The following is a 27,259-nucleotide window of genomic DNA, read 5'->3' as shown; positions in this document are numbered from 1 at the left end:
TTGAGGTGTGTTTAGGATAATTATCAATTTGTAGAAGCCATCCTCTCTTTAACTTCAGCTTTTTCACAGATGGTATCAAGTTACCATCCAAAATTTGCTGAAATTTTATTGAATCCATTTTTCCTTCTACTCATGAAATGTTTCATGTGCCACTGGCTGCAATACAACCCCAAAGCATGATTGATCCACCCCCATGCTTAACAGTTGGACAGAGGTTCTTTTCATTAAATTCTGTGCCCTTTCTTCTCCAAACGTACCTTTGCTCATTCCGGCCAAAAAGTTCTATTTTAACCTCATCGGTCCACAGAACTTGTTTCCAAAATGCCTCAGGCTTGTCTATATGTTCATTTGCAAAGTTCAAACGCTGATTTTTGTGGTGAGGACGTAGAAGAGGTTTTCTTCTGATAACTCTTCCATGAAGACCATATTTGTACAAGTATCTCTTTATAGTGGAATAGTGTACCACAACTCCAGTGTCTGCCAGAGCTTTCTGGAGGGATCGTGCAGTCAAACGTGGGTTTTGAATTGCTTTTCTCACAATCCTGCGAGCTGTTCTGTCTGATATTTTTCTTGGTCTTCCAGATCTTGCTTTAACTTCCACTGTTCCTGATGACTGCCATTTCTTAATTACATTCCGAACAGAGGATATTGACATCTGAAAACGCTTTGCTATCTTCTTATAGCCTTCTCCAGCTTTGTGAGCGTCAACTATTTTCAGTTTCAGTTTTCTAGACAACTGCTTAGAAGAACCCATGGTGCTGATTGTTGGGGCAAGGTCAGATGAGTCTGGCCATTTAAAACCTTTGAGATTGACATCACCTGGTCTTCCCAGACGATGATTGAGAACAATCCATGACACTGGCAGGTCTCGGCTTTGCAAAGGGAGCAGTGCATGCTATAAATTCTGCAGGGTGCCCAAACTTTTGCAGACGCCATTTTTTTGTTTTGTGTAATTTTGAAAGTGTAAATGATGAAAATAAAATCTAACTTTTTTTGACATATTATAAGAATGTCTAATCTGTAATTTGATGCCATTTGGAGATTTTTCCATCTTTCCTTGGCTTCGTTATGCACATTAATACACATTTTTACCTGGGGTGCCCAAACTTTCGATCCCCACTGTATCTATCTATCTATCTATCTATCTATCTATCTATCTATCTATCTATCAATCTATCTACTGTATCTTTCTAATTCTCTATCTATTTAGTTATCTACTTATTTTTCTCTATCTATCCATCTGTTTATCTACAGTGCCTTGAAAAAGTATTCACACCCCTTGCAATTTTCCACATTTTCTCATGTTACAACCAAAAACGTAAATGTATTTTATTGGGATTTTATGTGATAGACCAACACAAAGTGGCACATAATTGTGAAGTGGAAAGAAAATAATAAATGGTTTACAATTTTTTTTTTACAAACAAATATGTGAAAAGTGTGGGGGGCATTTGTATTCAGCCCCCCAAGTCAATACTTTGTAGAACCTCCTTTTGATGCAATTACAGCTACAAGTCTTTTTGGGGATGTCTCTACTAGCTTTGCACATCTAGAGAGGGACAGTTTTGCCCATTCTTCTTTGTAGAATATCTCAATCTCTGTCAGATTGGATGGAGAGCGTCTGTGAACAGAAATTTTCAAGTCTTGCCACAGATTCTCAATTGGATTTAGGTCTGGACTGTGACTGGGCCATTCTAACACATGAATATGCTTTGATCTAAACCATTCCATTGTAGCTCTGGCTGTATGTTTAGGGTCGTTGTCCTGCTGGAAGTTGAACCTCCACCCCAGTCTCAAGTCTTTTGCAGACTTTAACAGGTTTTCTTCTAAGATTGTCCTGTATTTGGCTCCATCCATCTTCCCATCAACTCTGACCAGCTTCCCTGTCCCTGCTGAAGAAAAGCATCCCCACCACATGATGCTGTCACCACCATGTTTCACGTGGGGATGGTGTGTTCAGGGCGATGTGCAGTGTTAGTTTTCCGCCACACATAGCATTTTACTTTTAGGCTAAAAAGTTCAACTTTGGTCTCATCTGACCAGAGCACCTTCTTCCACATGTCTGCTGTGTCCTCCACATGGCTTCTCACAAGCTGAAGACAGGACTTCTTATGGTTTTCTTTCACCAATGTCTTTCTTCTTGTCACTCTTCCATAAAGGTCAGATTTGTGGAGAACACAACTAATAGTTGTCCTGTGGACAGATTCTCCCACCTGAGCTGTGGATCCCTGAAGCTCCTCCAGAGTTACCATTGGCCTCTTGGCTCTTCTCTGATGAATGTTCTCCTTGCCCGGCCGGTCAGTTTAGGTGGACGGCCATGTCTTGGTAGGTTTGCAGTTGTGCCATACTCTTTCCATTTTCAGATGATGGATTGAACAGAGCTCTGTGAGATGTTCAAAGCTTGGGAGATTTTTTTATAACCTAACCCTGCTTTATACTTCTCCACAACTTTATCCCTGACCTGTCTGGTGTGTTCCTTGGCCTTCATGACGCTGTGTGTTCACTAAGGTTCTGTACCAAACCTCTGAGGGCTTCACAGAACAGCTGTATTTATACTGAGATTAAATGACACATAGGTGGGCTCTATTTACTAATTAGGTGTCTTCTGAAGGCAATTGGTTCTTCTAGATTTTAGTTAGGGGTATCAGAGTGAAGGGGGGCTGAATACAAATACCCCCCACAATTTTCACATATTTATTTGTAAAGAATTTTGAAAACCATTTATCATTTTCCTTCCACTTCACAATAATGTGCCACTTTGTGTTGGTCTATCACATAAAATCCCAATAAAATAAATTTACATTTTTGGTTGTAACAAAATGTAGAAAATGTCAAGGTGTATGAATACTTTTTCAAGGCATACCTATCCCATATCTATCTATCTATCTATCTATCTATCTATCTATCTATCTATCTATCTATTTCTCTCTCTCCGTCATCTTGGTGAACACTAGTCATCTCTCTAGCTCCATGTGACATGGTGTCTGACCCAGTTTCTGTGCGGCGTTCTATGTCAGGGCATCTACAGAGAAATACTTTATAGTAAAGATCTTCCAATATCGGTTTGTGGAAGAAGATCTTTGCAGTTGCTAAGATATCTGACATGTATACCATCCGGCTGTTCTTTGTTCTATGGTCAGCGCTGGTCACAGTTGGGTTTATGTAAAAAGAATTCTAAAGCTAAATTCCCAATTCTACTTACAGAGGATCTATGACTCCCCCACCCCCCTTTCCACCACACATAAACCTTATTTATTATTATCGATCTATGTATCAATATAAGGTAGGTTGACTGATGCGGACTCTGGAGCTGGGAGTTAGGAGCGTGAGGCCTCCTGAGTTCTCACAGCTGCTACCCCAACACATGCCGTCTTCCGACTCTTAAGTCTACATAACTGTATTACACACAGAGCCCTGCGATGGTTTATATTCCTGTAGTAGTGGAGGAATCTGCTTTGTCGGGCTGGTATGCACACTCAGGAGACGGGGGGAGTCCTATCACCGTGATAGCAGCTAGAAAACTGCACAATCAACAATGATAGGAAACAATACAATAGAATGAATACGTAAAATAAGTCAATCGTTCAATTATAAGTAGCCAAAAAAAATGTTTGTTTTTGGAGGGATAAAAAAAAGGTGGAGCGGTTTTCTCCATGTTAACCAAAATTTCTCCCGTTCTGCAGGAGGGCCGAGAGTACTCGCCGGCGGCGACCAACGCCGACAACGGCGGGGGGAAGAAGAAGATGAAGGAGAGAGAGATGGATGAGCTGAAGAAGGAAGTGACCATGGTGAGCATAAGGAACAGTCTAATTAAAGAAAAACAAAAAACTGCTGAAATAAAAACAATTAACCAGGCCCAGCCTCCCCTTTGTTCAGCAGGCTGGTAAACTTACTAAATGAAGAACAGTACCGGGCCAAGCTGGCCACACATATTGCAATCTAATTGTACAATCTCCTTTGGATCTATAGACAACTATGTAATGCAAAGGCCCGCTTGATTGGATTGTTACAAATTGATACAAATGTTTCCTCCTGTCTTTAGGTTACAATCGTTAAATGGGTGTGTGGACAAGGGATTATAGCGGTGCTAGGGTCAGGAAGATTAGAGAAGAAAAGATAAAACAAAAAATACTAAAATTACAAATTTTATTAATAGTCTATCATAAATACAATGTACATTATAAACAATTCATACAATAATTATACAAATTTTGTGGATACATGTACTGTAAGTGACCCTAAGAATGGTCAAGTGGGCCAGATGGCAAGTGGCCGTTGAAGGAGGGGGGGCTCATTTTCCTACATGTTTCGCCAAAACATTGGCTTCTTCAGGGAACAGGAGCTCATAGGGTGGATATATATAAAAAATTCTGTGTGGTGGACATAAAAACACATGTTAGAAATATTAATTTGACCAAACACTGCATAGTAAAAACAATAACACATTGTAACTGTGGCTGGACATTCATGCAACCCTAAGCTCCACACCACTAAACGGAACTGCGGACATACCTGGGGCGTCAGTGCCCAAGACGGGAGGGAAGAGAGGGAGAGGGGGAACACAGCCACCCAAGGGGATCCCCACAGGGGAGCAGGCAGACCGCGCCGTAAATTATGCCTGCAGGGGGCATACAGTAGACCTGGCAAAGGAATGTAAAGATAGTCATGTGTCATAATGCACTGTGGTAGTTATTCCAGGAATAGAGGGTTGCGCATATGTGCATTGTATTAAAAAGAGAACAAAAAATATATGTATATAAATAGGTATAAATGTATCTATATCTCTGGAAAAGGTGCGGACTTACATGTATATCTAAAAGCTGTAGAGAGGCAAGGTCAGGAAGTGCCTATGATATATGTATGCACACAGCAAGGAAAGGACATCAAGGTTGAACCATATCTGCAGACCACTTAAAGCAGGCCTAATTGGAAAAATGGGTAGTGTTAGGGGTCTTGCTGTTGTTAACTGGGGCCAGATATGGTAGTTTATGCCTATACTTACTTGATGGTATCTGCTGTAAGAAAAGATTCTCATAGCGGTACATTCACAGGTATATAGTACCGGTGCTGGGATGAAAAAGGGATAAAAATAACAGTGGATCCTATATGAAATATAAAGGAAAAAAGGAGGATCAGAAAGGTAGGGAAATGGAAGCTTTAAAATGTACTTGGGCACAGGTGAGGCTAGTGAAAAGGAATCTATTACCTAATTCATCATGAAGCACACCGTGTTGCTTGAGAAAATCAGTGTTAACCACCAGAGTAAGAGGCCGGTCCAAAGTAAGTTCTAAAAGGTATATAAAGGAGTAATAAATAATTCATGTAAACAACATGAAGTCAGGGTGTTTTGAAAGACAGAAGTTTACCTTGTAGCTGTGTGCAGAGCGAATGCAGGCACGTCCCTCGTCCATGGGAACTGAGGGACTGGCCGGTTACTCATATACCCCCCACACCTGAACAGATGATGATCAGGTGTGCGGACGCTAAACGAGGGGTAGCCACGGCTGTGCACTGCACGGTGCCTAGGAACTACGAGTTCCATCATGCAACGCGCGCACATGCTCAGATCTCACGGACCGTGTGGCGATTGGAGAGGCGAACACCCCTGGAATGGGAAGTACCAAGGTGTCATCTCACCCAATCTGCCGATGGAATAAAGGACCAGAGGGTCCTTGTCGTACTGGGACCCAGTGGTTCTCTATGCACACTGCACACATTGTGGCTGGATGTCGTGTGCTGACACACAGTAATTCCCACCCTCCCCAGTGGCCCCTGTGGATCGTTGGGCAACCTTTGGGATATCCTCCCATCCTGTGTCTCGGCGCACTACACTTCGTGCCCCTTTGTTCCCCGCCACTGGACTGCGGTTGTCCCTGGTGCCTTGGCTAGCCCCACGACTGGGGGGATTATCTGTGGCGTGGGTGGTGGGCGGCGGCTCCGCGGGCTCTCCCGGTTTGGGGGTGACATGGCTAGCGCTGTCTTTGCCTGTACGGACGCCAAGGCGCAGACAACTGTCTGCCCCTGGGTGCCCACGTCTGTTCTCAGACCCTCTGGTCCTTTATTCCATCGGCAGATTGGGTGAGATGACACCTTGGTACTTCCCATTCCAGGGGTGTTCGCCTCTCCAATCGCCACACGGTCCATGAGATCTGAGCATGTGCGCGCGTTGCATGATGGAACTCGTAGTTCCTAGGCACCGTGCAGTGCACAGCCGTGGCTACCCCTCGTTTAGCGTCCGCACACCTGATCATCATCTGATCAGGTGTGGGGGGTATATGAGTAACCGGCCAGTCCCTCAGTTCCCATGGACGAGGGACGTGCCTGCACTCGCTCTGCACACAGCTACAAGGTAAACTTCTGTCTTTCAAAACACCCTGACTTCATGTTGTTTACATGAATTATTTATTATTCCTTTACATACTTTTTAGAACTTACTTTGGACCGGCCTCTTACTCTGGTGGTTAACACTGATTTTCTCAAGCAACACGGTGTGCTTCATGATGAATTAGGTAATAGATTCCTTTTCACTAGCCTCACCTGTGCCCAAGTACATTTTAAAGCTTCCATTTCCCTACCTTTCTGATCCTCCTTTTTTCCTTTATATTTCATATAGGATCCACTGTTATTTTTATCCCTTTTTCATCCCAGCACCGGTACTATATACCTGTGAATGTACCGCTATGAGAATCTTTTCTTACAGCAGATACCATCAAGTAAGTATAGGCATAAACTACCATATCTGGCCCCAGTTAACAACAGCAAGACCCCTAACACTATCCATTTTTCCAACTAGGCCTGCTTTAAGTGGTCTGCAGATATGGTTCAACCTTGATGTCCTTTCCTTGCTGTGTGCATACATATATCATAGGCACTTCCTGACCTTGCCTCTCTACAGCTTTTAGATATACATGTAAGTCCGCACCTTTTCCAGAGATATAGATACATTTATACCTATTTATATACATATATTTTTTGTTCTCTTTTTAATACAATGCACATATGCGCAACCCTCTATTCCCGGAATAACTACCACAGTGCATTATGACACATGACTATCTTTACATTCCTTTGCCAGGTCTACTGTATGCCCCCTGCAGGCATAATTTACGGCGCGGTCTGCCTGCTCCCCTGTGGGGATCCCCTTGGGTGGCTGTGTTCCCCCTCTCCCTCTCTTCCCTCCCGTCTTGGGCACTGACGCCCCAGGTATGTCCGCAGTTCCGTTTAGTGGTGTGGAGCTTAGGGTTGCATGAATGTCCAGCCACAGTTACAATGTGTTATTGTTTTTACTATGCAGTGTTTGGTCAAATTAATATTTCTAACATGTGTTTTTATGTCCACCACACAGAATTTTTTATATATATCCACCCTATGAGCTCCTGTTCCCTGAAGAAGCCAATGTTTTGGCGAAACATGTAGGAAAATGAGCCCCCCCTCCTTCAACGGCCACTTGCCATCTGGCCCACTTGACCATTCTTAGGGTCACTTACAGTACATGTATCCACAAAATTTGTATAATTATTGTATGAATTGTTTATAATGTACATTGTATTTATGATAGACTATTAATAAAATTTGTAATTTTAGTATTTTTTGTTTTATCTTTTCTTCTCTAATCTTCCTGACCCTAGCACCGCTATAATCCCTTGTCCACACACCCATTTAACGTTTGATTATTTAGGGGATGAGGTGCTGTATCCTCTGGTACCATCTAGCCATCTTTACTTTCTTTAGGTTACAATGTTTCAGTTAATCTAAGGAAATTGTATAAGCAGTGGTCTGCAAACTGCGGCCCGGGGGCCAGATGCGGCCCTTTGCTTGCTGTTGCCCAGCCCTTGGGGCACTATTTCATCCACTGACACCAATGAAGGGGCACAATTCTTCCCAATGACACCAATGATGGGGCACAATTGCTACCAATAACACCAACCATGGGGCACATTTACACCCAATGACACCAACAGTGGGGCCCAATGACACTAATGATAGGGCACAGCTCCTCCCAGTGATACCAACAATGGGGTCCAAAGACACTAACAATGGGGCACAGTTCCTCCCAGTGACACCAACAATCGGTCCCAAAGACGCTAATGATGGGGCACAGCTCCTCCCAGTGACACCATCAATGGGGCCCAATGACACTAATGATGGGGCACAGCTCCTCCCAGTGATACCAACAATGGGGTCAAAAGACACTAATGATGGGGCACAGTTCCTCCCAGTGACAACAACAATGGGGCCCAATGACACTAATGATGGGGCACAGTTCCTCCCAGTGACACCAACAATGGGACCCAATGACACTAATGATGGGGCACAGCTCCTCCCAGTGATACCAACAATGGGGTCAAAAGACACTAATGATGGGGCACAGTTCCTCCCAGTGACAACAACAATGGGGCCCAATGACACTAATGATGGGGCACAGTTCCTCCCAGTGACATTATCAATAGGGCCCAATGACACTAATAATGGGGCACAGTTCCTCCCAGTAACACCAACAATGGGGCCCAATGACAATAATGATGGGGCACAGTTCCTCCCAGTGACAACAACAATGGGTCCCAATGACACTAATGATGGGGCATAGTTCCTCGCAGTGACACCAACAATCGGACCCTATGACACTAATGATGGGGCACAGCTCCTCCCAGTAACACCAACAATGGGGCCCAATGACACTAATGATGGGGCACAGTTCCTCCCAGTGACAACAACAATGGGGCCCAATGACACTAATGATGGGGCACAGCTCCTCCCAGTAACACCAACAATGGGGCCCAATGACACTAATGATGGAGCACAATTCCTCCCAGTGACACCAACAATGGGGCCCAATGACACTAATGATGGAGAACAGTTCCTCCCAGTGACATTAACAAGGGGGCCCAATGAAACTAATGATGGGGCACAGTTCCCCCTAGTGTCACATCAACAAGGGGGCCCAATGATACTAATGGTGGGGCACAATTCCTCCCAGTGACACCAACAATGGGACCCAAAGACACTAATCATGGGGCACAATTCCTCCCAGTGACACCAACAATAGGGCCCAATGTCACTCATGATGGGGCACAATTCCTCCCACTGGCACCAACGATGGGGCATTATTTACTTCCACTGATCCCGGGACATTTTCTACCCCCGATAGCCACAGTCCAGGCCCCTTAAAGTTTACAGGAGAGTAAACTGGCCCTTTGTTTAAAAAGTTTGGAGACCCCTGGTATTGACCATGTACCAATAGATTTTAACATGTTATGGCCAATTTAAAGGAGACTGCACAATCAGATTGTAATGCGTAATTTACCACCAATTTAGGAGTTTTTGAAGCCCACCATTGAAGATTATGGACAAGTTGACAAAGTTATTTCGTTTTTTTCCCTTCCCCAGGAAGATCACAAGCTCTCCCTGGACGACCTGGTGAAAAAATACGGCACGGATCTTTCCAAGGTAAGCCATGAAGCCCCCCCCCCCCCATTTAAAATTGCGACCGACCCTCATCAGAAATGTTGGGTTGTGTCAACCATGTTGTCCTGTATCTTTTTATGTTCCCACGCAATCATGTCCCCATTTTTTTTTTTTTTGCACGACAGGGTTTGACAAACACCCGCGCCAGCGAGATCCTGGCCCAAGAAGGACCCAACGCCCTCACCCCTCCGCCCACCACCCCCGAGTGGGTGAAGTTTTGCCGCCAGCTCTTTGGCGGCTTCTCCATCTTGCTGTGGATCGGCGCCACCCTCTGCTTCCTGGCTTACGGGATTCAGATCGCCATGGAGGACGAGCCGATCAACGACAACGTCAGTATGATGCATGAAGAATATCTGATCTTACCATCATTTCATTCATGGTTAACCCCGCCCACGGTCTGCCCACTGACTGGGTGTCCCCTCCCACTTGCCAGAGTAGTCCCACCTCAGGGACCGCCCACTTGTGGCCTCCAAACCCCATAATGAATGCCTTATTGAGTTGGTGTGCAGTAACTGAAATGAGGGTGAGATTGTGATCCCGGGACACTGCCCTGGACACAGAAAAAGGACTGAGGTCCAAGAAAAAGGACTGATCCTCCAAATCTGGGATAATTGGCATCTATGAACTATGGCTATACTCATAATCATAGGTGTGTGGAGCCTATTGCATTAGGGTGTACACCCCAAAGCTCAAACACACATGAACTCCACCTGCTGTCACAGGGAGGAGACTCTGGTGGTGGGAGACAGTTGATTGGGAACATATTATGTTACACCCTACATACGTGTTCCTAAAATTGAACCTAGCCTTTATTATAATGGGGGCATTTACACTGGTCACTGGCACCCCCAACCTCTCACCTGGTGCAACCCCCTGGATAATGTTAATGCACATGGGGTTCTTAGGGTGTGCCCGGGTACATCCGGCACACCCTGTGCGCATACCTATGCTCATAATGATCCCATACCTTCCAACCTTTTGAGATGGGAACGTGGGAAACCTATCAGTGAAAATATGTAGGCATAGGACACACACCCTGCCATGTCACCTTAAAGGAGAATTATACAAAAAAAATCAATAGTTAAACCCACACGTGCTTTTTTTTTAACCACTACGTTCCCTTTATACTGACTTTTGACATTTACAAATGCAGCAATTTAGAAATTGGGTGAAAGGTTTAGCAAAAGTGAGTTTTATCTGGCTCCACCCCTCCCCCCGCAGAAGTTGGGGGGTGGCATTATGAAGATCCCTAAGGATTCTGCTAATCTTTCTTTTCTCTGACTACTCCTTTAGAGGAGTTTTTAGCCATAAAAAAGAAAATGTGTACTGCCAAAGCAGTTGAGGATTTATATACTTTGCATTGCAGCAAAGTGTCATTTCTTCAGTGTTGGCACAATGGAAAAGGTATATTAAAATATTTGCAAAAATGTGAGGGGTGTACTCACTTTTGTGAGATACTCTATATGCTCTCTCTCTCTCTATATATATAATATTTATAATATATATATATATATATATATATATATATATATATATATACACCGTATATATATATATACTTTACACATACATACTGTACATACATATACACACACGCACGCGTTTGAGCTTTGAGGTGCACACCCTAATGCAATAGGCTGCGCACACCAATGGGTCCCTCTATTGAAGGAATTAGAGGAGAGGTCGGGCTGTGATCAGTTCACTCATTAAACGGGCTCTACATTCAGCCAGGTCCTCATACAGCAGCAGTGTCGCACAGTAATTGAAAAAAAGATGACAATGGTCCTGATTCATAAATCTTCAATGGCACTTTAAAGGGTTCTCAGTAGCACTTAAGGCGTGCTAAAATGACAGAATGACCAAAGGGCCGCTTTAGCATGCTTTAAGATTTAAGATGCTTTAAGTGCTGTTTAAAGTTTGACAAAATGGGACTTATGTGTGGCCAAGGGTTCAAATCTCTTGTACTGTTTCCACAGCTGTACCTCGGAGTGGTTTTGGCTGCTGTCGTCATCGTCACCGGATGCTTTTCATACTACCAAGAAGCCAAGAGCTCCAAGATCATGGACTCCTTCAAGAACATGGTGCCCCAGGTAGGGAGAGGCGAGTCCTATGGTGATATTATGATAGATAGATAGATAGATAGATAGATAGATAGATAGATAGATAGATAGATAGATAGATACCAAATAAAAAGATAAATAGATATATAGATAGTTATATAGATAGATAGATGTATAGATAGTTATTATGTCGATAGATAGATAGATAGATAGATAGATAGATAGATAGATAGATAGATAGATAATATATCAATAGTTATACAAATAGATACTGTATATAGCTTCTTGTATTTTATTGTATTGTTTAGAAATAAGTATACAAGCTTAGAAAGTTTCTAAAACATTAAAGTTTCTTTACAATAACTAACATGAATGAACTTCCATGTATGTAAGTAAACTTTAACCAGACAATGGTCAGTCTGGTCGGTTTGGTCAGTCTAGTTGGGTCAGTTACATGTGTGAGTTTTTTTTTTCCGCTATTCCAGCAAGCTCTGGTGATCCGCGAGGGGGAGAAGCTGCAGATTAACGCCGAAGCTGTGGTGGTCGGTGATCTGGTGGAGGTCAAAGGCGGGGACCGCGTTCCGGCAGATATGAGAATCATCTCCTCTAATGGCTGCAAGGTGAGACATGGCCGCTGCTTGTATGTGGGATAGTTGCAGACGATGGTCTCATCGTCATTGTAAAAATATCATCTCTGGATTCTAAAAAAAACACCTCGTGGAGTTTCAGTGATCATGAGATCGGTGAGGAATCAGCCCAGAACTACACGAGAGAATCTTGTAAATGATCTCAAGGCAGATGGAACCATAGTCACCAAGAAAACAATACACTACTATGTGAAGGACTGAAATCCTGCATCGCCCTGCTCAAGAAAGCACATGTACAGGTCCTTCTGAAGTTTGCTAATGAACATCTGAATGATTCAGAGGAGAACTGGGTGAAAGTGTTGTGGTCAGATGACTTCAAAATCGAGATCTTTGGCATCATCTCAATTTGTGTGTTTTGAGGAGGAGGAGGAATGCTGCATATGACCCCAAGAACACCATCCCCAACGTCAAATGTGGAGGTGGAAAAATTATGCTTTGTTTTTCTGCTAAGGGGACAGGACAACTTCACCGCATCAAAGGGACGATGGCTGGGGCCATGTACCTTCAAATCTTGGGTGAGAATCTCCTTCCCTCAGCCAGGGCATTGAAAATGGGTCATGAATGGGTATTCCAGCATCACAATGACCCAAAACACACGGCCAAGGCAACAAAGGAGTGGTTCAGGAAGAAGCACATTAAGGTCCTGCTGTGGCCTAGCCAGTCTCCAGACCTTAATCCCATAGAAAATATGTGGAGGGAGCTGAAGGATCAAGTTACCAAACATCAGCCTCGAAACCTTAATGACTTGGAGAGGATCTGCAAAGAGGACAAAATCCCTCCTGAGATGTGTGCAAACCTGGTGGCCAACTACAAGAAACGTCTGACCTCTGTGATTGCCAACAAGGGTTTTGCCACCAAGTCATAGTCATGTTTTGTGAAGGGGTCAAATACTTATTTCACTCTTTAAAATGCAAATCAGTTTATAACTTATTTGAAATGCGTTTTTCTGGATATTTTTGTTGTTATTCTGTCTCTCACTGTTAAAATAAACCGACCATTTAAATTATAGACTGATCATTTCTTTGTCAGTGGGCAAACGTACAAAACCAGCAGGGGATCAAATACTTTTTTCTCTCACTGTATATATATATATATATATATATATAATCTCCACTGTTAAGAAAATTAACTGACTTTTTTTTTATGAAGCGCATCTAACTGCCAAGCTCATGTGCCAACATCTCCACCAGCTAGCTACTATGCTGTAATGTACTGATCAGCACTGCAGGCTAAACAGACTCAGAATGAACAGGCAGCATGTAACCTGCTGGGGGCAACCTTTGTTTCTTCACAAACTGCTGGCTAACCTCTGTGTCACCCCTTCTCCATATAAACTGTCATTTGAATATGGAGCCCCTCCTCTTTCTTCACTTGTATCTCTTATATCTGGTAAGAGCTGTCAGGAAACGGCCCCGGTGATTGACGTGAACATAACTGGGGATTTCCGTAGACACCTCCAATTAAAACAAAATGCTCTGACCACATTTTAGCCTTTGACTATTGATTTGGATTCTTCAAATTTTGCTTATACAATCTCCCGAAAGGGTAAGTCCACCCAAAACTAATCTTTCAAGGTCTGGTAGATTACTATTTGGAGCTCCTCCCATTCTCAGTGTTGAATTTTTATATTTAAATCTAGTTATTAAGGAATCAACAAAAAGAGTGAGAGCACTTCAAGGTGGGCAGGAACACCCCAAGGTGGGCAGTAAAACCCCAAAGTGGGCGGGAACACCCCACGGTGAGCAGTAAAACCCTAATGCCGCGTACACACGGACAGCCCGTCCGACAGACTTTCGACTGACTTTTGGCGGACTTGCGGCAGACTTTCTAACGAACGGACTTGCCTACATACGATCACACAAAAGTCCGATGGATTCGTACGTGATGACGTACACTGGACTAAAATAAGGAAGTTGATAGCCAGTAGCCAATAGCTGCCCTAGCGTGGGTTTTTGTCCGTCGGACTAGCATACAGACGAGCGGATTTCTGGGTCCGGTGTAGTTACGACGTAAAGATTTGAAGCATGTTCCAAATCTAAAGTCCGTCAGATTTGCCGCTGGAAAAGTCCGGGGAAGCCCACACACAATCGGATTGTCAGCTGGCTTTGGTCCGTCGGCGTCCGTCGGACTTTTGTAGACGGAAGTCCGACCGTGTGTACGCGGCATAAGGTGGGCAGGAACACTCCAAGGTGGGCAGTAAAACCCCAAGGTGGGCGGGAACACTTCAAGGTGTGCAGTAAAACCCTAAGGTAGGCAGGAACACTCCAGGGTGGGCGGGAACACTCCAGGGTGGGCGGGAACACCCAAGGTGGGCAGTAAAACCCCAAGGTGGGCAGTAAAACCTTAAGGTGGGCAGGAACACTCCAAGGTGGGCAGTAAAACACTAAGGTGGGCAGGAACACTCCAAGGTGGGCAGTAAAACCCCAAGGTGGGCGGGAACACCTCAAGGTGGGCAGTAAAACCCCAAGGTGGGCAGGAACACTCCAAGGTGGGCGGGAACAGTGTTGTTAAATATGGCAGGGAGAGCTCCACGCGACATATCCCAACACATTCCACCCATAACTGGCACATTTCTTTTGTGTGGACTGTCCTCTGAACATGCATGGTTACTTTGAGTTTGCTAATCCAAGCCCTTTCCACCAGGTGGATAATTCTTCGCTGACCGGGGAGTCCGAACCACAGACCCGCTCACCGGAATTCACCCATGAAAATCCTCTGGAGACCAGGAACATCGCCTTCTTCTCAACCAACTGTGTGGAAGGTGAGGATGGGGATGGAAGGGAGGCAATGAATATGGTTCAGAGGTATAGATGTGAGGAACCTGGGGTAGCTGCTTACATTTTGGAACAGCCTTTCTCAACAAGGGTTCCATGGAACGCTAAGGTTCCTCCAGAGGTTGCTAGGGATTCCTTGAGTAATTAGCAATTTCATCTCTAAATTCAGTAACCTATGACACTAATGATCTTTTTATCCATTTGTAAGGTGGCACCAATAACCACCTAAAGTAAGGGACATTCATCCCACCGACCACCAATGTAAGGAGTATGCTTCCCATTGACCACCAGTGTAAGGGGACCCCTTTCCCAGCAATCACCAATGTGAGGGACAATTATTATAATTATTATATTATTATACAGGATTTACAGTATATGGCGCCAACAGTTTGCGCAGCACTTTACAATATAAAGGGAGACAATAAAGCGGCAATACATTCCAATACAAGAGGGTTATAAGGGCCTTGCTTCTGTGAGCTTGCAATCTAATAGTGAGAGGCTGGTGAATCAAAAGTTAGTAACTGTGAGGGATGAACTGATGATGGAAGTAGAAGATTCAGTTGTTAGCTAAAGGTAGGATAGGCCTTCCTGAAGAGATGAATTTTCAGGGATCGCCTAAAAGTGGACAGAGTAGGAGATAAGGGGACAGATGGGGGTAGTGAGTTCCAGATGGGAGAGGCTCTGGAGAAGTCTTGGAGACGAGCATGGGAGGAGGAAACAAGGGAGCTAGAGAGCAGGAGGTCTTGGGAGGAGCGGAGAGGATGGTTTGGGTGATATTTGGAAATAAGATTGGTGATGTAGCTCGGGGCAGAGTTGTAAATGCCTTTATATGTTGTTAGTGTTCATACTGACCACCAATGTAAGGAGTATGCTTCCCTTTGACCACCAGTGTATACGGGGGCCCCTTTCCCAATAACCACCAATGTAAAGGACATTCAAACTAAGTACTACCAATGTAAAGAGTATGTTTCCCATTGACCACCAGTGTATGGGGAACCCTTTCCCAATAACCACCAATGTAAGGGACATTCATTCTACAGACCACCAATGTATGGAGTATGCTTCCTATTGACCACCAGTGTAAGGGAGCCCCTTTCCCAATATTTAACCAATGTAAGGGGGTCCTTGCCAATCTAAAGGAGCCCTTCTGCACTGGTCACCGAGGTAGAGGAGCTCTCCAGTGACCTCCAATTCAAGGAACTTTTCACTGACCACCAATGTAAGGCACCTCCTCACTGACCACCAATATAAGGGAGCTCTTCACTGACCACCACTGTAAGGCAACTTTTCACTGACCACCAATGTAAGTCAACTTGACTTTTTGCTGACCACCAATGTAAGGGAGCTCTTCAAGTCTTCACTGTCTACCATTCTAAAAGACATTCTAATGTATCCACCAGTGCAACAGGGCACTTCTCCCACTGGCCACCAGTGTATGGGGGCCTCTTTTACAATAATCACTATTGTAAGGTGGTCCTTCTCTCTCTGATGACCAATCTAAAGGGGCCCATGTTTACTGACCACCGGGGTAAGAGAACTCTTCATTGACCTTCAAGGTATCAAAACTCTTTACTGACCACCCATGTCAGGGAGCTCTTCGCTGACCTCATATACATTTCTTTTTTGGCTATTATTATTATTTGTTTCATTTCATTATTATTACTGATAATAATACCCAATTATCCCCAGTGTAAGGTGGTCCTTCTCCCACTGACCATTAATCTAAAGGTGGCCTTCACCACTGACCACCAAAGTAAAGGAGCTCTTCCATGACCTCCGATGTAAGCAACTTTTCACTGACCTCTAAGAAAGCTCTTTATTGTCCACCAATGTAAGGGAGCTCCTCCCTAACTACAAATTATTCTTCCCAGGGACTACTAAAGAAGGTAGCATTCCTCCCACTAACCACCAGTGCAATGGGGTAATTCTCCCACTGACTCCCAGTGTAAGGGTACCCCTTTCCCAATAATTAACAATGTAAGGAGGTCCTTCTCCCATTGACCATGAGTCTAAAGAGGCCATTCTCCACTGACCACCAGGGTAAGGGATCTCTTCTTTGACCTCCAATGTAAGGAAGCTCTTCATTGACCACATTGTAAGTAAGCTCTTCAATGACCTCCAATTAAGGAAACTCTCTACTGACCTCCAATGTAAGAAAACTCTTTAATGACCTCCAATGTAAGGAAGCTCTTCTTTGACCTTCAATGTAAGGAAACTCTTCACTGACCTCCAATGTAAGGAGGCTCTTCACTGACTACTAATATGAAGGAACACTACAATTTTCTCGATCTACATTTTTTTTTTTGGCCATTAAACTTCACTGATCATTAATCACTGACCACCAAAGTAAGGGATCACTTCCATGACCTCCAATGTTAGGGATTTTTCACTGACCACCAGTTTAAGGAAGCTCTTTATTAACCACCAATGACTACCAGTGTAAAGGTAATTCTTCCCAGGGACTACTAAAGTAAGTAGCATTCCTTCCACTAACCACCAGTGCAATGGGGTAATTCTCCTCCCGACCACCAGTGCAAGGGGGCCCCTTTCCCAATAATCCCCAATATAAAGGGGTCCTTCTCCCATTGACCATCAGTCTAAAGAGGCCCTTCTCCACTGACCATCGGGGTAAGGGAGCTCTTCTTTGACCTCCAATGTAAGAAAGCTATTCAATGACTTCCAATGTAAGGAAACTCTTCACTGACCACCAATGTAAGGAGGTTCTTCCATGACCTCCAATGTAAGAAAGCTCTTCCATGACCTCCAATGTAAGGAGGCTCCTCTTTGACCTCCAATGTAAAAAACTCTTCACTGACCTCCAATGTAAGGAGGTTCTTCACTAACTACCAATATGAAAGAACACTACAAATTTCACGATCTACATTTCTTTTTTGGCCATTATTATTTGTTGCATTTAATGAATAATGCTGAAAATTATTTTATTATTTGGAGCAGCCCTGGATGCAAATTAACCACGCCACATTCCTTATTCTTTTCTTTATTCCTACATCTCAGCTCACTGTATCCTGAGCTGTAGATATAGTCATTATTATCTGGGGTTCTCTGAAACTCGAAAGTTATTCCAAGGGTTCCTCTGAGTTATATATACTGAGAAAGGCTGTATTAGATTGTTAGCTTTGGCGGTTTTATGTCTCAGCTCAGCTATTCTATCCTGTGTTCAGCAGCTGTGAAGCCTATTGAAGCTCCTCCAGGGTGCACAGCAGGTCATGGAGGACCAACACAGGGTGCTATTCTCTCTTCTCCAACCATGACAGTCCCTCTATTGAACACACAGAGAAACTCAATGGCGGCTTTTGAAACTTTTCCCAGTTCACAGCCAGAGAGCCTCCAAAAAAAGAAAGAAAAGAAATGATGGATGTCCGGAGACGGAGAACAAAGCCGGAATGTGAGTCCAGCAGTGGAACAAAACAGCCTGCTGAGAGGCCAAGGACTCATTATGCAAATATCTCCTAAAGTGTACCTGTCTCCACGCAACCATGTAGGATTATTCGAGAACTCCGATGAATAATCCCTGCACTACTGTGTGACTAGGCATGCTCAAAACGGAGAGTTTTTTACTTCAATGCCATCGGGAGATTTCATTGAAATTTCATAATTTCGCCATATTTCTCTGGATCCAATGGGGAAGTTGGAATTAAAGGGGTGGGGGTTTAAAGCCCAACTACGGCCATCTCTTCAGATTTGCGCAGTTGCACATGTTCCTCTCCTGGACTATAATGGCCTACTCTGATTTCACTGCACACTGTGAGCATTAGAAGCTGCAGCAAGCCAGATACAGCCTGCCTCATTTCCTGGCAGGAAGATGTTCAACATCATCTAGCCCTTTCCTCCCAAGCCTGATTATCCCTGGCCGGCCCCCTTTCATTCATTGGGTTCCAGACAGTTCATGGAGGCTCAGCATCACATGTGGGTGTTTACCTATGTAAATGCAGCCTGCCTAGGAGAGCCCAATCCTCCAGGCTGTCATCCAGGGCCATCTTTAATATTGATTGGACCCTGGGCAAAAATTTTCTTGGGCCCCCCCTAATGCAATTTCACTCTCCACCTGCTCTGAGACATACAATAAATAGCAGCTAGACTTAAAATCAGTTTACTGTATCAGATCAGACAGCAATTGCAATTGGTTGGCAGTGGTTACAGCATATCATTACTGCTTACTGACTGGTTGCTAGAGGTTACAGCACACATTACAGCTCACTGATTAGTTGCTAGAGGTTACAGCAAATGATTTCTGCTTGTTAATTGGTTGCTAGAGATTACTGTACAGTAATACTGCTAAATGATTGGTTGTTAGAGGTTACAGCACATCATCTCCTCACTGCAGGGGGGCATGATATACTTATGAATGGCACCTTTATTTACATATCAATGCCGCCGGCCGCAGCTATTTACTTATGAATGCGGCAGCTAGTTACATATAAATGCCGGTTATTTACATGTAAACACAGGGTCTGCAGGTGAGTCATCTGTACACAAAAATAGGGCAGAGCTGGGCAGCATTAGTACCAGCACTTCACACTGAGATATCGGGACACAGCATGGGACTAAAACTTCAAGGGACAAGGGAAATTAAACTGGGATAGTTGGCAAGTATGAGGCAGCTGCTTTGGGCCCCACAACAATGACAGGGGCAGCTGCCCCTTTTGCCCTGCCTTAAAGACGGCCCTGCTGTCATGCACACTTCAAGGCGTTTTGATATGTGCAAAACTCCTCCCACTGCTTGCCTCAGGACTGAGGGCTCCCATTAGAAGAGTACTGAGACAGGGTGGGTGAATTTAGTTTTAGCCTTAACAAGTTCTTTTTTTTTCTTTACGTATAGGAACTGCACGAGGTGTTGTCATAGCCACTGGCGACCGCACTGTCATGGGTCGCATTGCTACACTGGCTTCAGGCCTTGAAGTAGGACGCACGCCCATTGCCGCAGAAATTGAGCACTTCATTCACATCATCACGGGTGTGGCAGTCTTCCTGGGGGTCTCGTTCTTTGTCCTTTCCCTCATCCTTGGCTACTCCTGGTTGGAGGCTGTCATCTTCCTCATCGGGATCATCGTGGCTAACGTGCCAGAGGGTCTTCTGGCCACTGTCACGGTGAGGATTCACTACCTTCAGAGCTGCAGCTCTGGAGATGCAATAGAGAGAATTAGACTCTGCACAAGTGTTGAGGTGGTCCATGACCCAGTGTTTTGTTTTTGACATTCAAGGTGTGCTTAACGCTAACAGCCAAGAGGATGGCCCGTAAGAACTGCCTTGTGAAGAACTTAGAAGCTGTGGAGACCCTTGGGTCCACCTCAACCATCTGCTCTGATAAGACCGGGACGTTGACACAGAACCGGATGACCGTGGCCCACATGTGGTTTGACAATCAGATCCACGAGGCGGACACCACCGAGGACCAGTCAGGTTTGTCATGACATAAATACTTGTCTCTTCCTACCCCGACCTTTGTCTGCCAGGAGGACCACCAAAGGACATTCTATCTTTGACCATTGCTCCCTTATGAAGTTGTTGCTGATTGCTAGTGCGGTTCGTTTTGTTCTGAATCGAAATTCGGACAAATTTTTCATTATTCAAAAATTCTGTTGTATCTGAATTTCCGAATTACAGTATTAATGAATTTAAACGAATCCGAAATAACTAAATTAATTTTGTCCGAAATTCAAATTCGAATCGAATTCGAAAACAAATTCGAAGACAAGAAAAGTATAAAATAGAATATAAAATAAAGAAATAGAATAGAATAGAGTAAAACAGAATATAAAAAAAGAATATAATGAAATATAAAGTAAAGGAATAGAATATAAAATAATACAATAGAATATAAAATAAAATAATAGATAAGAATATAAATAAATTGAGTAAAACCGAATAGAATATAAAATAAAAGAATAGAATAAAAGAGAATAGAAAATAAGGGAATAGAATAGAGTATAATTTAATAGAATATAAAATAAAAGCATAGAACAGATTAGAGTAAAACAGAACAAAATAGAACAGAAAATAAAAGAATACAATAAATAAAATGGAATCAATTAGAATTGAAAAAATTGGAATATAATAGAAAAAACAATAGAATAGAATAGAATAAATTATAAAGAATATAACCGTCTTTCGAAATTCGAATTTCAAATAGAATAAATTTGAATTTCAAATTGAAAAAATTCAAATTTTGAATAGAATAAATTAGAATAGAATACAATTAAAATAATAGAATAGAAAAGAATAGAATAGAAAAAAACAATAGAATAGAATAAATTAGAAAGAATATAACCGTCTTCTGAAATTCATATTTTGAATAGATAAAATTCTAGTTTGAATGCCAATTCAAATTTGATTCAAATTTTCCGAATTTGACCAAATTCAGGAAAATTCTAATTGAATTCAAATGAAACAAATTCCAAAAAACAAATTTAACTAATTTAACGAAACAAAATTATTTAAATAATGAATCCAAATGAAACAATTTTTTTTTTTTTTTCGTTCTGCACAGGTCTACAGATTTTTTCCCTCCTTAATCTGTCCCCCCCTTACAACGTTGCCAAACATTCTTGGTTATTCTTGGTCCCTTGACAAAGGGTAGCTCCAGGGTTGTCAGGGCTGCATCTTACCAAGGGTTGACTGACCGATTTGCATGCAACCAATATAGTACCTCGCGGTGACGTGGTGATTTTTAATTTTTATTTCCAGGAACCACTTTTGATAAACGCTCACCCACCTGGACCGCCCTGTCCAGGATCGCTGGCCTCTGCAACCGCGCCGTGTTCAAAGTGGGCCAAGAAAAGACACCCATTTCCAAGGTAAGCTTGTGAATGTTTTTTGTGTGGAGAACTTTGGATCCCTAAACCAGATGGATGTGTCAACCTTTGATCACAGTGCTCTAACCTGTGAATGTTACACTACTCTGATTGGCTAAGGCTTGGTCTAGCCTTGCAAAGATCTGATGGTTATAATCTTGTTGCTTAGACCTAACCAGAGTTTTAGGAGGTACCTCATCCCTAATAGAATGTAATCAAAGAATGTGGAATGAGACTTTTTTAAGTACCAAATAACCATAATACGTTTAAAAAAAGTATATTTTTAATTAATCAAGCTTCAAAATTGTTACCATACATATAACAAATTGCAATCAAACACATGTTATCTGCATCATATGATTCCCTCAGTAAAGATGTCTTCAATATCAGCCTGAAAATCCTCAACGCGTTTCAACTCATAAAGTCTTTATCAGGAGGTAAACAGTATATTACAAAACCAAATGATGCACTGGCAAAAATAAGAGGGTGCAAGTCCAAAGAAGATGGGTCAGATAAGATGCAAGGGATATAAGCACAGCCACACCACAAAAGATAACAAAATAGGTGACCTAAAACCTATTTAGGGGAGACCTACGAAAAGTAGGGGCTTGTAGAAGTCTTAAACTGATAATGATAGGTAGCAAGGCCAAGGGCTCACAGTAATGCCTTGATGGTAACAAACGGATTCTAGCAGAAGCAGCAGGCTCTTTTGTTATCTTTTGGGGTTGTGGCTGGGCTTATATCATTGTACCATTGAGGCTTTCCAGTGACCCCTTGGCCTTGCTACCTATCATTATCAGGTTGAGACTTCTACAACCCCCTATTACTTGTAGTTTTCCCCTATAAAGATTTTAGGTCACCTCTTTCGTTATCTTTTGGGGGTGTGGCTGGGCTTATATCCCTTGCATCTTATCTGACCCACCTGGTAGGACCTTTTTGGACTTGCACCCTTTCTTTTTTGCCAATGCATCATTAGGTTTTGTAATCCACTGTTTACCTCCTGATGAAGACTCTTTATCAGTTGAAACGTGTTGAGGTTATTCAGGCTGATATTGAAGACAAACCTAAAGAAGTACCTAAAAAAAAAGTTCCGTTCCACATTCTTTGATTTTGATCTGATTTCTGATTGGTTGCAGGTTTTTCTAACCTGTGAATGTGTAATTGGCTTGTGAAACCCTTAAAATTCTGTGTGTTCCTCTTGTTGGACACAAGTAAGGCCGAGTCATTTTCTTGCTGCACAGAGAGATACAGCAGGGGATGCCTCCGAGTCGGCTCTGCTCAAGTGTATAGAGCTCTCCTGCGGCTCTGTGAGGAAAATGAGAGACAAGAACCCGAAAGTGGCTGAAATTCCGTTCAACTCCACCAACAAATACCAGGTGAGTGCAGTCCATGAATGACCCCGCCACTGCCAGCCTGTAGTTATAGTAGATGCACAGGAAGAGAAAAGCAAGCAAAGTATTTCATCAATGTTAATTGGTGCTAATATCGGAGCAAGTGAGATAAGACAGGAAGCTGCCGGATACAGGGCTGAGACAAGGGGTGGGAAGGAGGGACATGTGCCCTGGGCGCAATGGTTTATTGCAGGGATGGCCAGTTGCTTCTGTTACAAGGCTGACTGGAGTAGTGACAGCGACATCACTGTTAACCCTAACCCTAAGTGGGGGGGGCGCAGTTTGGCATCTTTACCCTGGGCGCTGGATGACCAAAAAGGCTCCCATCACTGCATAGCACACCACAGCTAGGTAACCAGGCTCACAGCATTCCTGCACAAAGACTCCCATCATTGCATAGCACACCACAGCTAGGTAACCAGGCTCACAGCATTCCTACACAAAGGCTCCCATCACTGCATGGCACACCACAGCTAGGTAACCAGGCTCACAGCATTCCTACACAAAGACTCCCATCGCTGCATTACTCACTACAGCCAGGGAACCAGGCTCACAGCATTTCTGCACAAAGACTCCCATCACTGCGTTGCACACCACAGCTAGGTTACCAGCCTCACAGCATTCCTGCACAAAGACTCCCATCACTGCGGTGCACACCACAGCTAGGTAACCAGGCTCACAGCATTCCTGCACAAAGATTCTCAACCAGCATTGCATCACATGAGCCTAACAAACAACAAACACATGTAAACCTATATGTTGATTGCTTAGCCCTGAGGCACAGACACATTCACTTAGACAGCCGATAACTTTTTTCTTTTCCCTCCGCAGCTGTCCATCCACGAACATGAGGATAGCAAAGAGGGCCACCTGCTGGTGATGAAGGGGGCTCCAGAAAGGATTTTGGACCGCTGCTCCAGTATCCTGCTGCACGGAGTGGTGCACCAGCTGGACGAAGAGATGAAAGATGCCTTCCAGAATGCCTACTTTGAACTGGGAGGACTGGGAGAGAGAGTGTTGGGTGGGTTTGAAGCATATGCTATGATCTATACATAATAGACTGTACACCAGCCAGCTTTTTAAGCTCAAAAGAGAGCCTACCACTTTTCTGCAGACAGTAACGTTATTTTAGGCACTAGCCTTGCTTTTTCCCCTCAGTTATGAAGGTTTTAGTTGATAGGTATTTTTTATTTTTTATTTAATGCTTAAGGTGTGTTTTGTATCTTTTTGGCTATTTTGCAATGAACATTGCCATTAATATGTATGCAGTAAGGGTGCACAAAAAGAAAAATCACTTAGCTTCTGTTATAGCTGGTCCACAATTTCCTCTTTGAACAGGACTTGGACAGGACTTAATTTCATGCTTAAGGTGTGTTTTGTATCTTTTTGGCTATTTTGTAGTAAAGAAAAGAAACCAAAAACCCTGTAGTATATTAATGTGATTTTGCTAAACCAGAATGCTGCATATACAATGAACATTGCCAATAATATGTACAGTGATACTTCGATTTGCGAGTAACGTGCTATACAAGTGTTTCTCAAGACAAGCTATATTTTTTTTAAACTAACTTGATTTGAGAGTGCTGTCTCGCAAGATAAGCAGGACTCAAGCCGCTGGTGTATATATTACCGTATGTGACCAGAGGTACGGGGGCGCTGGTAGCTCCCAGCGCTTCCTGGAGAACTCGGAGACGCACGGAGATGCTCTGAGACACTGCCAGTTGGGTGGGGTGTGCGTAACGTGCGTCAGAGCACCCAAAAGTTTCAACAGTTCCCAAGTGTCTCTGAGCGTCTCCAGCGCCCCGCACCTCTGGCCACATACAGTATGGCATACACCAGCACCCCCTCACCTCTGTCCACTACAGTACTGCATACACCAGCAGCGGTTGTGGAACAAATCATCTGACTTTCCATTATTTCTTATGGGGAAACTTGCTTTGATATACAAGTGCTTTGGATTACAACCATGCTTCTGAATGAAATTATGCTTGTAATCCAAGGTATTACTGTATGTAGTTTAGGTGCACAAAAAAAACAGCTTCCGCTATAGCTGGTCCAAAATTTCCTCCTTGAACAGGATTGGACAGGACTTAATTTCATGCTTAAGGTGTGTTTTGTATCTTTTTGACTATTTTGCAGTAAAGAAAAGAAACAAAAAACCTTGTAGTATATTAAAGAGCAAGTAAACCCTGGTGAGTTTTCCTTCCTTTCTAATTCCCTGCAAAGTAAAGGCATAATGTGCTAGTATGCATCGCATACTAGCACATTATGTGACACTTACCTGCAAACAAAGCCTGAGTCGTCCCCACTGCAGGCTGCATCCGTCTTCACCCATCTTCCTTCCGGGGCCACGGACTCCGGCTCTGTGGAGTGGCCGAAACCATGTGACGTCACTCCTGGGCATGCACGCAGGAGCTGCCGGTCACGGCACACCCTCCTGCAGAAAATGGCACAGGCGGCCTATCCTTCAGAGCGCATGCGCAGGAAACAGTAGATATCTCCTAAACGGCGCATGTTGAGGAGATATTTACAGTACCTATAGGTAAGCCTTATTCTAGGCTTACCTATAGGTACAATTTACAAAAAGAGGTTTACAACCTCTTTAATGTGCTTTTACTAAACCAGTATGTTGAGTATACAATGAACCTAGCCAATATTATGTATGTAGTAAGGGTGCACAAAAAAAATCACTTAGCTTTTGTTATAGCTGGTCCACAATTTCTTCTTTGAACAGGACTTGGACAGGACTTAAAGGAGAACTATAGGCAAAACTTTTTTTTTTCATTTTGGATAGAGCAAGGGAGGATTATAACCCCTGTCAGATTTTTTTCCACCATCCTTGTCCCATTGCAGAGATTTCCCTTCACTTCCTGTCCCATAGCCAAGCAGGAAGTCAGTGAAAATCCCTGCTGTTTAAGAGAATTCCTTGGGGACCCCCAGATCCCCAGAACTGGGGTCACCATTGGATTGTTTCCTCTCTATTACTTTTCTGGGGATAACCCAAAATTTGGGGTTTTCTTTTACTTTCACTTTCAATGATAATGGTAAACAGGACAAATAGAGGGGGGAATCTCCCTAATGGTGACACAGACAGCAATAAAAAATGACAAACATTCTAATCCCTCTCCACTCTATCCAAAACAAAAAAAGTTCTGCCTTCAGTTATACTTCAATTTCATGCTTTAGGCTCGGTTCACACTGGGGCGACTTGTCAGGCGACCTAGTCGCCTGACAAGTCGCCTCCCGTTCTGTGCTATGGAACCGTTCTAATCGGAGCGACGCAAGTCGCTCCGACTTAGAAAAAGGTTCCTGTATTACTTTGGGGGCGACTTGGGGCGACTTGCATAGACTTCTATGCAGAAGTCGTCTCGCAAGTCGCCCCGGCAGTCGTTTGCAGGTCGCCTCGCTGAGGCGACCTGCAAGTCGTGCCGCCCATGTGTGAACCGAGCCTAAGGTGTGTTTTGTATCTTTTTGGCTACTTTGCAGTAAAGAAAAGAAACAAAAAAACCCTGTATTATATTAATGCGCTTTTACTAAACCAGAATGCTGCATATCAAATGACCATTGCTAATAATATGTATGCAGTAAGGGTGCACAAAAAGAAAAATCACTTAGCTTCTGTTATAGCTGGTCCTCAATTTCCTCCTTGAACAGGACTCGAGGCGTCACACATTCAAAGGAAAGCAGTATGTTGGTCTGGTTCCCTAGTGTAGATGTTTGCCCTTTATTTATTCCCACATGGGCATAACCCTTTCTACTCCCATTTCTCCCAATTATCCCTACAAACACAAATCCCCCCCCAAAAAAATCCCCTCCTAGCAAAAATCCCCTCCCCTTCTACCATATCACTTCTTCTAGCACAAACCCCCAAATCCTCCCTCCTAGCATAAATCCTCCTCCCCCATCCCCCCTCCCAACACAAATCACCACTCCCCCTGAATTTCCCCTCCTAGAACCATTCTTACCCTCCCCACCCCCAAAATCCTCCTCCCAAAACAAATCTCCGGTCCCCCCCTCACATAAGACAACAGTGCCCAGGGCAGCCGCTCCCATCCACCATCCTTGTCTTAGCCCTGCCCATAATCTTATCTCTGCTCCCCCATTGCTACC

At 43.6% G+C, this 27,259-nt stretch overlaps 1 protein-coding gene across 1 annotated transcript in view; it reads left to right on the top strand.

Annotated features, from left to right (window-relative positions):
- Positions 1-27,259, top strand: part of LOC141116998 (sodium/potassium-transporting ATPase subunit alpha-2) — a 68,729-nt gene that overhangs the window by 12,551 nt on the left and 28,919 nt on the right. The window contains exons 2-12 of the mRNA XM_073609555.1: positions 3,684-3,788; positions 9,388-9,447; positions 9,591-9,794; positions 11,442-11,555; positions 12,011-12,145; positions 14,816-14,933; positions 19,787-20,055; positions 20,169-20,367; positions 21,652-21,761; positions 23,000-23,134; positions 23,981-24,170. Coding sequence (XP_073465656.1) covers positions 3,684-3,788; positions 9,388-9,447; positions 9,591-9,794; positions 11,442-11,555; positions 12,011-12,145; positions 14,816-14,933; positions 19,787-20,055; positions 20,169-20,367; positions 21,652-21,761; positions 23,000-23,134; positions 23,981-24,170 — 1,639 coding nt within the window. The remainder of the gene's footprint in view (positions 1-3,683; positions 3,789-9,387; positions 9,448-9,590; positions 9,795-11,441; positions 11,556-12,010; positions 12,146-14,815; positions 14,934-19,786; positions 20,056-20,168; positions 20,368-21,651; positions 21,762-22,999; positions 23,135-23,980; positions 24,171-27,259) is intronic.

This window comes from Aquarana catesbeiana, linkage group LG13 (assembly GCF_042186555.1).
Source record: "Aquarana catesbeiana isolate 2022-GZ linkage group LG13, ASM4218655v1, whole genome shotgun sequence".
Classification (NCBI taxonomy): Eukaryota; Metazoa; Chordata; class Amphibia; order Anura; family Ranidae; genus Aquarana; species Aquarana catesbeiana.
Note: the sequence above shows the minus strand (reverse complement) of the source record. Positions and strands in the feature narration are given on the sequence as shown.